The sequence below is a fragment of the Oncorhynchus kisutch genome, linkage group LG23 (assembly GCF_002021735.2).
Source record: "Oncorhynchus kisutch isolate 150728-3 linkage group LG23, Okis_V2, whole genome shotgun sequence".
In the NCBI taxonomy this organism is placed as follows: domain Eukaryota; kingdom Metazoa; phylum Chordata; class Actinopteri; order Salmoniformes; family Salmonidae; genus Oncorhynchus; species Oncorhynchus kisutch.
In genome coordinates, this window is record NC_034196.2 from 30,002,653 (window position 1) to 30,019,790 (window position 17,138).

The 17,138-nt window shown below is 44.7% G+C and overlaps 1 protein-coding gene across 2 annotated transcripts in view; it reads right to left on the minus strand.

Moving 5' to 3' along the window:
* LOC109868772 (fibrinogen C domain-containing protein 1) overlaps nt 1-17,138 on the minus strand; it is a 212,892-nt gene that overhangs the window by 52,344 nt on the left and 143,410 nt on the right. For both annotated transcript variants that reach the window (XM_031803076.1, XM_020458504.2), the window contains one exon: nt 12,377-12,473. In XM_031803076.1, coding sequence (XP_031658936.1) covers nt 12,377-12,473 — 97 coding nt within the window. The remainder of the gene's footprint in view (nt 1-12,376; nt 12,474-17,138) is intronic.

Consider the following 17,138-nt stretch of genomic DNA (forward strand, 5'->3'; position numbering starts at 1 on the left):
AGAGAGAGAGAGCTAGGAGAGACCAGAGGAGCCGCTGAGAGAGAGACAGTGAGACCAGATGACAGAGAGAGAGGATGACCAGAGAGTAGAGACAGAGGCAGAGAGAGAAGAGAGACAGCTAGAGACGAGTGACAAGGAGAGAGACAGGAGACATGAACCAGGAGATGACGAGCGACAGAGAGGAGAGAGACAGTGATCTGAAGACAGTCAGATGAGACAGAGAGGAGACGATGAGAGTACAGAGAGACGAGATTGACAGTGAGAGAGACACCCAGAGCTATGAGATGCGAGACCAGAGAGAGAGAGACAGAGAGAGCACAGATGAGACAGTGACACAGAGAGAGAGGAGAGAGAGACAGAGAAGAGAGACAGATGAGAGAGACAGTGAGAAGAGACAAGAGAGAGAGAGACAGAGAGAGAGAGGAGAGAGACAGTGCATAGAGTGAGACAGTGGAACAGGGAGAGAGAGACGGATGGACAGAGAGAGAGAGACAGAGATGAGAGGACAGTGAGGAGACAGTGCGAGAGGACAGTTAGACTAGACAGTGAGAGAGAGAGAGAGAGAGAGAGAGAGGAGGAGAAGGACAGGAGAGGAGAGACAGAGAGGACAGAGAGGAGACAGTGTAGAGATTGGAGAGACAGAGAGAGAGACAGTGAGGAGAGAGAGAGAGATGAGAAGACAGTTGAGATGAGACAACCTGTGAGAGAGAGAGAGAGAGAGAGAGTAGAGAGAGACAGAGAGAGAGACAGTGAGAGAGACCAGTGAGAAGAGAGAGGAGAGAAGAGAGGAGAGAGAGAGACAGAGAGAGAGTACAGTGATGAGGAGAGAGAGAGAGTGAAGACAGGTGAGAGACGACAGTGAGAGAGGACAGTTGAGAAGAGAGACAGAGAGAGAGACAGAGAGAGAGACAGTGAGAGAGAGAGAGAGAGAGTTTTCATATTGAGCCGCAGCAGCTGAAAAAAAGATGATCCTACAAATATTGAAATTGACATGGTTTTATAGTGAAGTACATTCAAAGTATCTGTTTGTGCAGTTAGCTTAGCTAGCTGGATTGCTTACCAGCTGCTAAGCCATTGCTAGGGACTCTCCTAAAATATCCTAGCTAGCCAACAAAAACATATCTAGTTAACAAAACAATATAAAAGACAAAATAAGTACAAAAGACCAAAGAACATCAAAGTAAAACAGTTCTCTCAAGGCACTAGAGACAATAACACAAGAAACAATGTTGTTTTGGAAAAGGTAGGCTTCTATTGCAACATTGTAGCCAACATCACCAGTGTTGCTATGGAAATTGTTTACCCACCAGACATCCAAATGGAGAAAGCTTATAAAAGTTTCAAAGGTTTGATGATGGGACAGAACCATGAATGTCTGTTTGCAGATCTTACCAGTTGCAAAACAAGAACACATTTTATATTTAATACCAAATGAGGGCACATATGGAAAAGGGTTATTTGCAACCATTCCCCTTTCTCCAAAAAGAGAGGCATCAGCCAAGGCTGTCAGATCAGCATTTCTGAAAAAGCTCATGGGATTCTTGCTGCTCAGAGTCCTTCTACCTACCTCACCTGCAGCAGACAGAGCCAAGAACATGCCTAAAACACCAAGAACACCTGCTATGCAACATTTCCACAACACTCTCTCTCTAGTTGAAGCAGAGGTCATAGAACTCAGAGAGAACAAGCCTCAAGATGATGACACTGTCCAGAAACTAAAAGAAGAGATGAAACAGTTCAGGGAGGAGAGCAGCGCATCTATTGGTAATTTACAAAGCAGAATGGACAAACTCAGTCAGACAAATGATTACCTCAGAGACCATCTGAGCACAACAAGAAAAGAGCTAGAGCAAAGAGAGAGGTACATTGACACCCTCAACCAGAAGCTAGTCATTATGTCCTCTGCATCTAGAGAACATGTCCACCAGCTTGGTACAACACAAGCAGAACCTGAGACCAGCATAACCAGCATGGCCTCCACCACACAGCCTGATGACACTGCACCAGCCTACCAGTCTGCTCCAGCCCAGGTCAACCTACCAGCCTGCTACGGCACATTCTGCTCAAGCCCAGGTCAGCCTCCCAGTCTGCTCCAGCCCAGGTCAGCCTCCCAGTCTGCTCCAGTCCAGGTCAGCCTACCAGCCTCCCAGTCTGCTCCAGCCCAGGTCAGCCTACCAGCCTCCCAGTCTGCTCCAGCCCAGGTCAGCCTCCCAGTCTGCTCCAGCCCAGGTCAGCCTCCCAGTCTGCTCCAGCCCAGGTCAGCCTCACAGTCTGCTCCAGCCCAGGTCAGCCTACCAGCCTCCCAGTCTGCTCCAGCCCAGGTCAGAACACCAGCCTCCCAGTCTGTTCCATCCAGACAACCACCCACAACTGCAATCCTTATCGATTCAACTGGGAAGTCCTTGGTCCAGGAAAGATGATTCCCTAGGCACATGTGTATAAGTTCTGGTGTCCTACAACTGACAGTGAAATGCATCTACTCAGTCAGACCAGGGTTGACACCCCTGACAACATCATCATCCACACTGGCACAAACAACCGTTGTGCCAAAGGTGAAAATATATCTGAGAAGAGTGGCAGAGCGGAAACAGGCTATGTTCCCAACAACACTCCTACCAAGAAAAGACTTCACAGGACAGTTGACTGACAAAATAGATGACTGTGGACTGTGTCTCACTGCTCAACGTCAGGATGGCTCATCATCCCACTCTGACACGTGAACACTTATACGATAATGTACACCTTGATCAGGACAGTGTCAGAAACTTTTCAAAGGACCTAAAGGATGCAAAACTTGACAGGGACCCACACACCCATCACCCCAGCAGCAGAGCCCCCCCGCTCCACTTTCTGAAACAACACTACCCCCACCATCCCCAGAAGAGAAAAACCAGACTCGGCTTTACTAGACCGGCCCACCACAGCACAGATTTACCAGACCAGACCCGCCACCGGACAGCACGACCAGGCCCGGCCCATCACAACACAGCTCTACTAGACCCGGCCCATCACAACACAGCTCTACTAGACCCAGCCCATCAAAACACAGCTCTACTAGACCCGGCCCATCACAACACAGCTCTACTAGACCCGGCCCATCACAACACAGCTCTACTAGACCCGGCCCATCACAACACAGCTCTACTAGACTCGGCCCATCACAACACAGCTCTACTAGACCCGGCCCATCACAACACAGCTCTACTAGACCACAGCACAGCACTGACCACTACTCTAAGGTCAGGCAGAACACTGTCCTTCAGAGAAGTGGACCACATGATGCAGCCCACACAATGTATCATTCAGATCATCAGCCTACATATGTTGAGAAGTGCGCCAGCTACTGCATTTAATATGCAGACTACTGAACAAGACAGATCCTTTAATTCTCTCTCTCTCTCTCTCTCTCTCTCTCTCTCTCTCTCTCTCTCTCTCTCTCTCTCTCTCTCTCTCTCTCTCTCTCTCTCTCTCTCTCTCTCTCTCTCTCTCTCTCTCTCTCTCTCTCTCTCTCTCTCTCTCTCTCTCTCACTCACTCACTCACTCACTCACTCACTCACTCACTCACTCACTCACTCACTCACTCACTCACTCACTCACTCACTCACTCACTCACTCACTCACTCACTCACTCACTCACTCACTCACTCACTCACTCACTCACTCACTCACTCACTCACTCACTCACTCACTCACTCACTCACTCACTCACTCACTCACTCACTCACTCACTCACTCACTCACTCACTCACTCACTCACTCACTCACTCACTCACTCACTCACTCACTCACTCACTCACTCACTCACTCACTCACTCACTCACTATACATGAGATCAATAACTTGGAATATCCAGGGCCTATACTCTTCACATTTTGGTTCTAACAAATCTGTTATTTCAACAACAAAAAAAACATCAAGGGACAGGACATCATAATCCTAACATGGCGACATGGAGACATTCATACTCAGTGTCCCTCAGGCTATTAGGGAAAGTTTACCACCATCAATCAATAAAAATGTTCAACGGGGCCGGGACATTTGGCATAGGCAGGATTTAGCACTGAATGAAATGAAAAAAGGTACTAACCACATTTGGCTAAAACTGAACAAAAGTACAATCTAAAGTGACAATGATGTATGCATATGTGCAGCTTATGCTCCTCCTTCAGATTCATCATATTATAATGATCTGTTTTTTGACAATTTCCATACAGAAATCATTCAATTTCAGGCAGAGGGTAGGTAAAGTGCTTCTTTGTGGAGATGTCAATGCGAGAACAGGTTCTGAGCCTGACTACAATGGTGAGAGAGGTAACCATCACATATTTGGACACCCCTCCTTGGACACCCCTCCTTGGACACCCCTCCTTGGACACCCCTCCTTGGACACCCCTCCTTGGATTGCGCGAGTGCTCGTCACTTCCATTTGAGTGCGTCACTTGTCTCTGTGCTGTTTGTTGCTACTTGGCTACGTGACAAACTTGACAGTTTTTACTTTTTTAGAACCGTTAATCAATCTTCATTTAACACATTTACCAACGTCTTGGTTCTATTTTTTTATTTTCCTCGCTCTACTTTTTTCATTCAACTTTTTCACTCTGGACACTTTATCTGGGCATGGTTCAACAGGACCTCCACCACCGAAGCTAAGTAGTAACATTAACATTATGCCTTTTAATTGCAGTCGCTGCACTCATAATATACAGGAGAACGATCGCCTTACGGCGAGGATAGCTGTGCTGCAAGCTCAGCTTCAGATGCAATCGTTAGGCAAGAGCAATTTAAGTGTAGGAAAGGATGAAACAGCGTCTGTACCACCAGTAACTACAGATAGTAACGTTAGTATAAATCCCCTCGCACAGTCCCCGCAGAAGGACAACTTTCTCATGGCTTCTGTAGGGAAATGCTGTAGGAACGCTCAACCGGTGTCACTCATTCAGCCGACAGAAACTTTCAACCAGTTCTCCCCATTAAGCAACGAGTCGGAGTCAGAGGCCGAGCCTTCTCTTGTCTCTACTCCACCCGTTATGGGGTCTGAGCCACCGAAGCCTCCCACCATTAGTTCTGACAAATTGAAAACTCTAGTCATTGGCGACTCCATTACCCGCAATATTAGACTTAAAAATAATCGTCCAGCAACATCGCTTCAGTGTGTATATTAGTTAGAAAGATGTGTCGCATCGAGTAATTGTCTCTGGCCCCCTCCCAGTTAGGGGGAGTGATGAGCTCTACAGCAGTCTCACAACTCAATCGCTGGTTGAAAACTGTATTCTGCTCCTCCCAAAGATAGAATTTGAAGATAATTGGCCGTCTTACTGGGACAGACCCACAAACAGGACCAAGCCTGACCTGCTGAGGAGTGATGGACTTCATCCTAGCTGGAGGGGTGCTCTCATCTTATCAATCAACAGGGCTCTAACTCCTCTCGCTCCACAATGTGATAGTGTGCAGGCCAGGCAGCAGGCTGTTAGCCACTAGCACATTCAGTGTAGTCAGCTCTGCTGTCCTCATTGAGACCATTGTCTGTGTATGTGGTCACTGCACAACCGTGGAGGTGGAAACAGAGGTGCAGTGTCTCCTTTACTGTGAGAAATATTCACAGCAATTACTACCGTTATTCAAAATGTTAACTTATTAAACCCAGAGGAAAAACAAAAATACTAATGGGCAACGGAGCTATGGCTCGTCTTTCAGTCAAATATGTGTTTTCCTGCCATAGCCTGAGGGACACAGAATAATAACATCTGCATAGTAAACAGTAACTTACTTATTATTAGTGTTATTGTTACAACTATTATTGTTATTACTATTATTGTGATTATTGTTCCAAATATTAGTGGTATGGGTAGTAGGGGTGATGGCAATGATATCAGTTTAATGATTGTGGTAGTAGTAGTAGTAGTAGTAGTAATGATAATGGTAGTTGTAGTACTGATGTAATGGTGAGGATGCCAGTTAGTTATAGTTTCATTTTCCATGTCTAGCCTTTTATCCCTTCCAATATTTGCAAGCAAATGCTATCCATCTCCTTAGCTATCATACTCTAATTCCACAGGGCATTCAACTGATTTCAAAACTCGGTCCTCCAGAAGGTGGAGAGCAACACTTTTGCAGTTCTACTATGTGATATATTTTTAAAAAGCAGCGTTATATAGGATTACCTACACATACTAACTAGCTCATGTTTTTTAGACAGCGGCTACATGGCAGACCAATCCGGACTCATCTCTCAGCATGTCCAGCCCATCCATTATCTCAGCCAATCATGGCTATTGGGAAGGTTCCTGTTTTTTCCGTGGATAAACCAACTAGGCTCGTAATTTAGCAATTGTATTCATATTTACAGATGGCATACATTCGTTATTAAGGCACATGAAATTTCCAGAAGGCATTTCTGCCCAAAACAAATTTTGATAAGAAATACATGTTTTGTTACCGTGGAATTGCCCAGTAGTAGTAGTGTGTACTGCCCGTGTAGTGGTAAGACCGTTGTTCTTGTATCCAATTTGCCTGTGATGTCTCTGCTTCTTCCTGCACTAGGTCAACCCAACTTATGCTGTGCCTCGTTAAAAATAAACTAATGACTGCAGAGGGAACCACAGGAAGAATAGCAGTGTTTTTGCCCCAATCACTTTCTTTTCCCCCTCTCCCTGGTTGTCCCTCGCTGCAACTAAAAATATAACCACGGCGCAGATTGCTGTGTTTATGGCTTTACATGCCACTCGCCATGTGATGAGTGGGGGAAATTTGGAGCACCATAATTGAGCTGTTAGACCCCTGAGTGGTATAAGTACATGTGACTACAGGATGTGTGTGTGTGTGTGTGTGTGTGTGTGTGTGTGTGTGTGTGTGTGTGTGTGTGTGTGTGTGTGTGCATGCGCGTGTGTGTGTGTGGTAGGTGGTGGCGATTATTCAAATATGAGCGATTTGCAATGGCAGGTCTGTCTGTCTTTGTCAGAACCCTGAGATTGAAGAGCTCTCCAAAAACCACAAGAAGAGCGGGCGAGGAGGATGGAGGGATGGGGGAGAGAGGGAGAGATAGAGAGAGAGCACTCTGGGCACAGCGGGGTCGAGGAAACATTGATAACCTCTTATAGCCAGCAGGCCCTCCCCTCTCCTGCTGGTCCTGTCCTTCTCTTTACCTGTCTTTAATGTGATAGGGCTGATGTGGTAGTCTACTTGTGGTCTGTAGGCTGGCAGTGCCTCTTTTTAAAAGATGCTAGTTTTACTCCCCCTCTCTCCCTCTCGCTGTCTCTATCTGTCTCTCTCTCTCTTTTTCTCTTCCACTGCCCCCTGTCTCTCTCTCTTTTTCTCTTCCACTGCCCCCTGTCTCTCTCTCTCTCTCTCTTTCTCTTCCACTGCCCCCTGTCTCTCTCTCTCTCTCTCTCTCTTTCTCTTCCACTGCCCCCTGTCTCTCTCTCTCTTTTTCTCTTCCACTGCCCCCTGTCTCTCTCTCTCTCTCTCTCTCTTTCTCTTCCACTGCCCCCTGTCTCTCTCTCTCTCTCTCTCTTTCTCTTCCACTGCCCCCTGTCTCTCTCTCTCTCTCTTTTTCTCTTCCACTGCCCCCTGTCTCTCTCTCTCTCTCTTTCTCTTTCTCTTCCACTGCCCTGTCTCTCTCTCTCTTTTTCTCTTCCACTGTCCCGTCTCTCTCTCTCTCTTTCTCTTCCACTGCCCCCTGTCTCTCTTTTTTCTCTTCCACTGCCCCTGTCTCTCTCTTTTTTCTCTTCCACTGCCCCTGTCTCTCTCTCTTTTTCTCTTCCACTGCCCCCTGTCTCTCTCTCTTTTCTCTTCCACTTGCCCCCCGTCTCTCTCTCTCTTTTCTCTTCCACTGTCCCCTGTCTCTCTCTATTTTTCTCTTCCACTGCCCCGTCTCTCTCTCTCTTTTTCTCTTCCACTGTCCCGTCTCTCTCTCTCTCTTTCTCTTCCACTGCCCCCTGTCTCTCTCTTTTCTCTTCCACTGCCCCCTGTCTCTCTCTTTTCTCTTCCACTGCCCCCTGTCTCTCTCTCTCTCTCTCTCTCTCTCTTTCTCTTCCACTGCCCCCTGTCTCTCTCTCTCTCTCTCTCTCTCTCTTTCTCTTCCACTGCCCCCTGTCTCTCTCTCTCTTTTTCTCTTCCACTGCCCCCTGTCTCTCTCTCTCTCTTTCTCTTTCTCTTCCACTGCCCCCTGTCTCTCTCTATTTTTCTCTTCCACTGCCCCCTGTCTCTCTCTCTCTTTTTCTCTTCCACTGTCCCGTCTCTCTCTCTCTCTTTCTCTTCCACTGCCCCTGTCTCTCTCTTTTCTCTTCCACTGTCCCCCGTCTCTCTCTCTTTTCTCTTCCACTGCCCCCGTCTCTCTCTCTCTTTTTCTCTTCCACTGCCCCCCGTCTCTCTCTCTTGTTCTCTTCCACTGCCCCCCGTCTCTCTCTCTTTTTCTCTTCCACTGCCCCCCGTCTCTCTCTCTCTCTTTTCCTCTTCCACTGCCCCCCGTCTCTCTCTCTCTCTTTTCTCTTCCACTGCCCCCAGTCTCTCTCTCTCTTTTCTCTTCCACTGCCCCCCCGTCTCTCTCTCTCTTTTTTCTCTTCCACTGCCCCCTGTCTCTCTCTCTTTTTCTCTTCCACTGCCCCCCGTCTCTCTCTCTTTTTTCTCTTCCACTGCCCCCCGTCTCTCTTTTCTCTTCCACTGCCCCCCGTCTCTCTTTTCTCTTCCACTGCCCCGTCTCTCTCTTTTCTCTTCCACTGCCCCCCGTCTCTCTTTTCTCTTCCACTGCCCCCCGTCTCTCTTTTCTCTTCCACTGCCCCCTGTCTCTCTCTCTTTTCTCTTCCACTGCCCCCCGTCTCTCTCTCTCTCTTTTTCTCTTCCACTGCCCCCTGTCTCTCTCTCTCTTTTTCTCTTCCACTGTCCCCCGTCTCTCTCTCTCTTTTCTCTTCCACTGCCCCTGTCTCTCTCTCTTTTTCTCTTCCACTGCCCCCCGTCTCTCTCTCTCTTTTCTCTTCCACTGCCCCCCGTCTCTCTCTCTCTTTTCTCTTCCACTGACCCCCGTCTCTCTCTCTCTTTCTCTTCCACTGCCCCCTGTCTCTCTCTCTTGTTCTCTTCCACTGCCCCCCGTCTCTCTCTCTTTTTCTCTTCCACTGCCCCCCGTCTCTCTCTCTCTCTTTTCTCTTCCACTGCCCCCAGTCTCTCTCTCTCTTTTCTCTTCCACTGCCCCCCCCGTCTCTCTCTCTCTTTTTTCTCTTCCACTGCCCCGTCTCTCTCTCTTGTTCTCTTCCACTGCCCCCCGTCTCTCTCTCTTTTTCTCTTCCACTGCCCCCCGTCTCTCTCTCTCTTTTCTCTTCCACTGACCCCCGTCTCTCTCTCTCTTTCTCTTCCACTGCCCCCTGTCTCTCTCTCTTTTCTCTTCCACTGCCCCCAGTCTCTCTCTCTCTTTTCTCTTCCACTGCCCCCCCCGTCTCTCTCTCTCTTTTTTCTCTTCCACTGCCCCGTCTCTCTCTCTTGTTCTCTTCCACTGCCCCCCGTCTCTCTCTCTTTTTCTCTTCCACTGCCCCCGTCTCTCTCTCTCTCTTTTCTCTTCCACTGCCCCCCGTCTCTCTCTCTTTTTTCTCTTCCACTGCCCCCCGTCTCTCTTTTCTCTTCCACTGCCCCCCGTCTCTCTTTTCTCTTCCACTGCCCCCCGTCTCTCTTTTCTCTTCCACTGCCCCCGTCTCTCTTTTCTCTTCCACTGCCCCCCGTCTCTCTTTTCTCTTCCACTGCCCCCTGTCTCTCTCTCTTTTCTCTTCCACTGCCCCCCGTCTCTCTCTCTTTTTCTCTTCCACTGCCCCCTGTCTCTCTCTCTCTTTTTCTCTTCCACTGTCCCCCGTCTCTCTCTCTCTTTTCTCTTCCACTGCCCCTGTCTCTCTCTCTTTTTCTCTTCCACTGCCCCCGTCTCTCTCTCTCTTTTCTCTTCCACTGCCCCCCGTCTCTCTCTCTCTTTTCTCTTCCACTGACCCCCGTCTCTCTCTCTCTTTCTCTTCCACTGCCCCCTGTCTCTCTCTCTTTTCTCTTCCACTGCCCCCCGTCTCTCTCTCTCTTTTCTCTTCCACTGCCCCCCGTCTCTCTTTTCTCTTCCACTGCCCCCCGTCTCTCTCTCTCTTTTCTCTTCCACTGCCCCCCTCTCTCTCTCTATCAAATTCAAATTTAAGCTGATTAGGAACCTTCCTAACCTATACAATATACATTGTAATCAAATAATGAAGAACAATAATATATAATATTAGTAAATAATAATACAGATAACAATAACAAAAAAAATGATAACAGTCAATAGTAGAAATAATAAATATGGTTCTTCTGTCCCCAAGCAAGAAGGGCCTACAGCAGAACCTAGATCTTCTGCACAGAAGCACCAGATCATCAGCAAACAGTAGACGTTTGAATTCAGATTCTAGTAGGGTGAGGCCAGGTGCTGCACACTGTTCTAGCAGTCTCTCTAACTCATTTATATATAAATCATGGATGTAAATGGATGTAAAAAAGTCCCGTTGCCAGGACCACGAATACAAATTAGACACCGTTGCCCTAGAGCACACAAAAACTTACACATACCTCGGCCTAAACATCAGTGCCACAGGTAACTTCCACAAAGCTGTGAATGATCTGAGAAACAAGGCAAGAAGGGTCTTCTATGTCATCAAAAGGAACATACAATTTGACATAACAATTTGGATCTGGCTAAAAATACTTGAATCAGTTATAGAACCCATTGCCCTTTAAAGTTCTGTGGTCTTGGGTATGCTCACCAACCAATAATTCCTTTTGGACCTTAACAGAGAGTACACAGCGGCAGAATACCTGACCACTGTAACTGGCCCAAACTTAAGCAAAGTTTTGACTATGTACAGACTTAGTGAGCATAGCTTTGCTATTGAGAAAGGCCGCCATAGGCAGACCTGGCTCTCAAGAGAAGGCAGGCTATGTGTACACTGCCCACAAAATGAGGTGGAAACTGAGCTGCACTCCCTAACCTCCTGCCAAATGTATGACCATATTAGAGACACATATTTCCCTCAGATTACACAGATCCACAAAGAATTTGAAATCAAACCCAATTTGGATAAACTCCCATATCTACTGGGTGAAATACCACAGTGTGCCATCACAGCAGAAAGATGTGTGACCTGTTGCCACAAGAAAAGGGAAACCAGTGAAGAACAAACACTGTTGTAAATGCAACCCATATTTTTGTTTATTTATTTTCCCTTTTGTAATTTAACTATTTGCAAATAATATGACATTTGAAATGTCTTTATTATTTTGGAACTTTTGTGAGTGTAATGTTTACTGTTTATTGATTTATTTATTTTTTTAACTTGTATTTATTATCTAGTTCACTTGCTTTGGCAATGTTAACATATGTTTTCCATGCCAACAAAGCCCTAAAATTGAATTAAATTGAGAGAGAGTGAGTGAGTGAGAGTGATAGAGAGAATGGGAGGGAGTGAAAGAGATTGATTGAGAGAGGGGGTGTGAGAGAGAAGGAGAGAGAAATAAAGAGAAATAGGAGCAGCTAGTAAAGCACTGTCTAGCCTGTACACCATTTTATAGTTCATGTTTGGCCCGAGGGATGATGGCGGCTAAGCAGTCAACTACCCCACTGAATGTGGAAGAGGAAGAGTACTCTGTGGTGCTCTCACCATAATCTGCTGTATTTGTGGTTACATTTGGTTAGATGAGTAATCTAAGGAGCTACCTCAAAACCAATTTCCTCTCCACATTTACAACCTGGTCTCTGAGCATTTCGTATTATTCTTTATGTAAATCCGCAATGCGCCATCTAGTATGATATGTTACATTTTGTATGGCATATATTAATTTGTGGGTGTCCATCACCCACTTTGTATGATATGGTGTGAATTAGATTTCGTATGATATGTTACGAATTTGCAAAACTACAATATGCTATGAATTTGCAAAACGTACAATATGTAAGACATTTTAGCTAGGTGGCTAGGATGCTAAGGTTAGTTAGCTTGCTAACACTAGCTAGGCTAGGGGTTAATGTTAGGGGTTAGAGTTAAGGTTAGGGTTAAGTTTAGGGTTGGAGAAAGAGTTAGCTAAAATGTTTAAGGTTAGGGTTAGTGGAAGTGTTAGCTCACATGCTAAGTAGTTCCATAGTAGCAAGTGGTTGAAAAGTTGCTAATTAGCTAAAATGCTAAAGTTGTCCATGATGAGATTCGAATTCGCAACATTTAAGTTGCTAGTCGTTCGCATGATACGCCCACCCATCCACCCCGACCAACCACACTACGTTCGTATTTTACCAGCACTCAAACCACTATCCCACACTCTGCAATGGTCCTGGAACTAAGGACTGTGCCAAGGTACTTCTTGATCGTTAACTCACAAATCAGACACACACACTTACCTAGCCAGTGTTCTCCAGTGATCTTGCCAAATCCCTCACGGTAGGAGTCCCATCCTCTGAAGAAGTTGACCGAGCCATCTTCCCTGCGCTGGATCACCTGTAGAATACAGACAAAGACCAGGGGTTAGAGGTCAAGGCTATAGAACACCAGACATAGGTCATACAGGGGTTAGAGCTCATCGTTTGGAGGTCGGGGCTGGCCTGGGGTCATACACTTCCTACCTGCTGTATCTTTCCAGTAGTAAGATGAGTCACAGTGAAATCGAAGTCAAGTCATCGAAGTCAAGAACATCATTAAGTTCTCTTCTCTCAGTCATACATTCTAGAGGTTGACCGATTAATCTGAATGACCGATTAATTAGGGCCAATTTTAACTTTTCATAACAATCGGAAATCTGTATTTTTGGGCGCCGATTTCCATTATTTATTTTTTTTACAAATGTTTGAATTTTTTTTTATACCTTTATTTAACTAGGCAAGTCAGTTAAGAACACGTTCTTATTTTCAATGACGGCCTAGGAACAGTGAGTTAACTGCCTTGTTCAGGGGCAGAACAACAGATTTTCACCTTGTCAGCCCGGAGGATCCATTCTTGCAACCGTAGAGTTAACTAGTCCTACGCTATAACCATTGCACCCCACGAGGAGCCTGCCTGTTACGCAAATGCAGTAGAAGCCAAGGTAAATTGCTAGCTAGCATTAAACTTATCTTAGAAAAAACAATCAATCATAATCACTAGTTATAACTACTAATCCAGTTTAGCAGGCAATATTAACCAGGTGAAATGGTGTCTTTTCTCAGTGTGCAACAGTTTGGCTGCCTGGCTCATTGCGAACTAATTTGACATAACATTGAAGGTTGTGCAATGTAACAAGAATATTTAGACTTAGGGATGCCACACGTTAGATAAAATACCGAAAGGTTCGGTATGTCACTGAAATAAACGTTTTGTTTTCGAAATGATAGTTTCCGGATTCAACCATATTAATGACCAAAGGCTCGTATTTCTGTGTATTATGTTATAATTAAGTCTGATTTGATAGAGCAGTCTGACTGAGCAGCAGCAGGCCCGTAATCATTCATTCAAACAGCACATTCGTGCGTTTTGCCAGCAGCTCTTCGCAAGCACAGCACTGTTTATGACTTCAAGCCTATCAGCCTAATGGCTGGTGTAACCAATGTGAAATGGCTAGCTAGTTAGCTGGGTGTGCGCTTATACCGTTTCAAATGTCACTCGCTTTTAGATTTGGAGTAGTTATTCCCCTTGCGCTGCAAGGCCCGCAGCTTTTGTGGAGCGATGGGTAATGCTACTTCAAGTGTGGCTGTTGTCGATGTGTTCCTGGTTCGAGCCCAGGTAGGGGCGAGGAGAGGGACAGAAGCTATACTGTTACACTGGCAATACTATAGTGCCTATAAGAAATACAAATGGTATAGAGAGAAATAGTCCTATAAATACTATATTAACTACAACCTAAAACCTCTTACCTTGGAATACTGAAGTCTCATGTTAAAAGGAACCACCAAATGTCATATGTTTTGAGCAAGGAACTTAAATGTTAGCTTTTTTAACTTAGCACACATTTTTACTTGGCACATACAGTACATGTGTAACGGTTCTCTTGTGGTGAAGGAGAGGCGGACCAAAATGCGGTGTGATGATGATTCATGTTTGTTTAATGAAAAAAAACTATACATGAATAAACTAACGAAAAAATAATAAACGTGAGAACTCAAAACAGCCCTATCTGGTACAAAGACAGGAACAATCACCCACGAAACACTCAAAGAATATGGCTGCCTAAATATGGTTCCCAATCAGAGACAACGATAAACACCTGCCTCTGATTGAGAACCACTCCAGACAGCCATAGACTATGCTAGAAACCCCTACTATAATACAAACCCAATACCTAACAAAAACCCCAAGACAAAACACACCACATACAAAACCCATGTCACACCCCGGCCTGACCAAATAAATAAAGACAAACACAATATACTTTCGACCAGGGCGTGACAACATGGCACATATTGCATATTGGCACACATTACTTTCTTCTCCAACACTTTGTTTTTGCATTATTTAAACCAAATTGAACATGTTTCATTATTAATTTGAGGCTAAATTGATTTCATTGATGTATTATATTAGGTTAAAATAAGTGTTCATTCAGAATTGTTGTAATTGTCATTATTACAAATAAAATACAATTTTAAATAAAAAAATTAAAAAATTGTCCGATTACCCGGTATCGGCCTTTTTGGTCCTCCAATGATCGGTATCGGTATCGGCATTGAAAAATCATAATCGGTTGACCTCTAATACATTCTTCTGGTGTCACCAATGAATAATGCACACCCTCTTCCCTTTGAAAAGGCTTTTTTTCATAAACTAATAAAAAATAATCCATTAAATCTTGATTGACTTCGAATAAAACTCTATGGAATCTGCATACTTAATTAAAAGCTAAGAAAGTGAGGATGATTCTCTCTCATAATGCAATATCCCTAAATCTAAGGCCGGGTGACAATTACATTATCCTCCACAGCTCTATGAAATAAATTCTATCAAGCTAAGCGATGTGTGAAGAAATAGAGTGAGGGTTTGTATAAAAGAGACCTTTCAGCATGAAAAACAAAACAAGATATCTTAATAGAGTTGAAGTCAGAAGTTTACATACACTTAGGTTGGAGTCATTAAAACAAATTTTCAACCACTCCACAAATTTCTTGTAAACAAACTATAGTTTTGGCAAGTCGGTTAGGACATCTACTTCGTGCACGACACAAGTCATTTTTCCAACAATTGTTTACAGAAAGATTATTTCCCTTATAATTCATTGTATCACAATTCCAGTGGGTTATACGTTTACATACACTAAGTTGACTGTGCCTTTAAACAGCTTGGAAAATACCAGAAAATTATGTCATGGCTTTAGAAGCTTCTGATAGGCCAATTGACATCATTTGAGTCAATTGGAGGTGTACCTGTGGATGTATTTCAAGGACTACCTTCAAACTCAGTGCCTCTTTGCTTGACATCATGGGAAAATCAAAATAAATCAGCCAACAACTCAGAAGACAAAAAATTGTAGACCTCCAGACAAGTCTGGTTCATCCTTGGGAGCAATTTCCAAATGCCACATTAATCTGTAGAAACAATAGTACACAAGTATAAACACCATGGGACCACGTAGCCGTCATACCACTCGGGAAGGAGACGCGTTCTGTCTCCTAGAGACAAACGTACTTTGGTGTGAAAAGTGCAAATCAATCCCAGGACAACAGCAAAGGACCTTGTAAAGATGCTAGAGGAAACAGGTACAGAAGTATCTATATCCATAGTAAAATAAGTCCTATATCGACATAACCTGAAAGGACACTCAGGAAGGAAGAAGCCACTGCTCCAAAACTGCCATAAAAACGGCAGACTACGGTTTGCAACTGCACAAAGATCATACTTTTGAGAAATGTCCTCTGGTCTGATGATACAAAAATAGAACTGCTTGGCCATAATGACCACCGTTATCTTTGGAGGAAAAAGGGGGAGGTTTGTAAGCCGAAGAACACCATCCCAACCGTGAAGCAGCATCATGTTCGTGGCAGCATCATGTTGTGGGGGTGTTTTGCTGCAGGAGGAACTGGTGCACTTCACAAAATAGATGGCATCATGAGGCAGGAACATTATGTGGATATATTGAAGCAAGATCTCAAGACATCAGTTAGGAGGTTAAAGCTTGGTCGCAAATGAGTCTTCCAAATGGACAATGACCCAAAGCATACTTCCAAAGATGTGGGAAAATGGCTTAAGGACAACAAACTGAAGGTATTGGAGTGGCCATCACAAAGTCCTGACCTCAATCCCAAGGAAAATGTGTGTGCTGAACTGAAAAAGTGTGCGTGAGCAAGGAGGCGTACAATCCTGACTCAGTTACACCAGCTCTGTCAGGAGGAATGGGCCAAAATTCATGCAACTTATTGTGGGAAGCTTGTGGAAGGCTACCCGAAGGTTTGACCCAAGTTAAACAATTTAAAGGCAATGCTACCAAATACTAATTGAGTGTATGTAAACTTCTGACCCACTGGGAATGTGATGAAAGTAATAAAATATTAAATAAATAATTCTCTCTACTATTATTCTGATATTTCACATTCTTAAAATAAAGTGGTGATCCTAACTGACCTAAGACAGGGAATTTTTTACTCTGATTAAATGTTAGGAATTGTGAAAAACTGAGTTTAAATGTATTTGGCTAAGGTGTATGTAAACTTCTGACTTCAACTGTATCTAGCAAACAGGGAACGTCCCAAGGATGTGCAAGGGACCCTAATACAACCTCCTGATGTTCCCGGGACATCCTAACAACTATTTTCTGCAGGGGATCGAGTCATCACAAGCAGTGGGTGAACAAAATGGGAAATGTGCTAGCGCTGTGAAAAACTAATCTGAATGTAGAAACACACTGAATGATTACTAGTGAAGGTGCTGTTTGTGTTAAAGTGGTCACAAGCAATTATTGGATGCAGTTACAACCCACACCCGCCAAAGAATAGTGGTAGGTATTAAAAGCCTTATTATTACAGCAAAATAGGCAAATATGACTTACCAATACAAAAAAAACACCAAGAAACCCTAATCAAAATCAACTCAATCCAAAACGGACACTCTGGCCATGAGTTTACAGAACACTGGCAGAAAGAGGTGGAAATACCTTGAACCGCTCCCTGGGCAAAACCATAGCCAAGCAGGCGTGCAACCAAT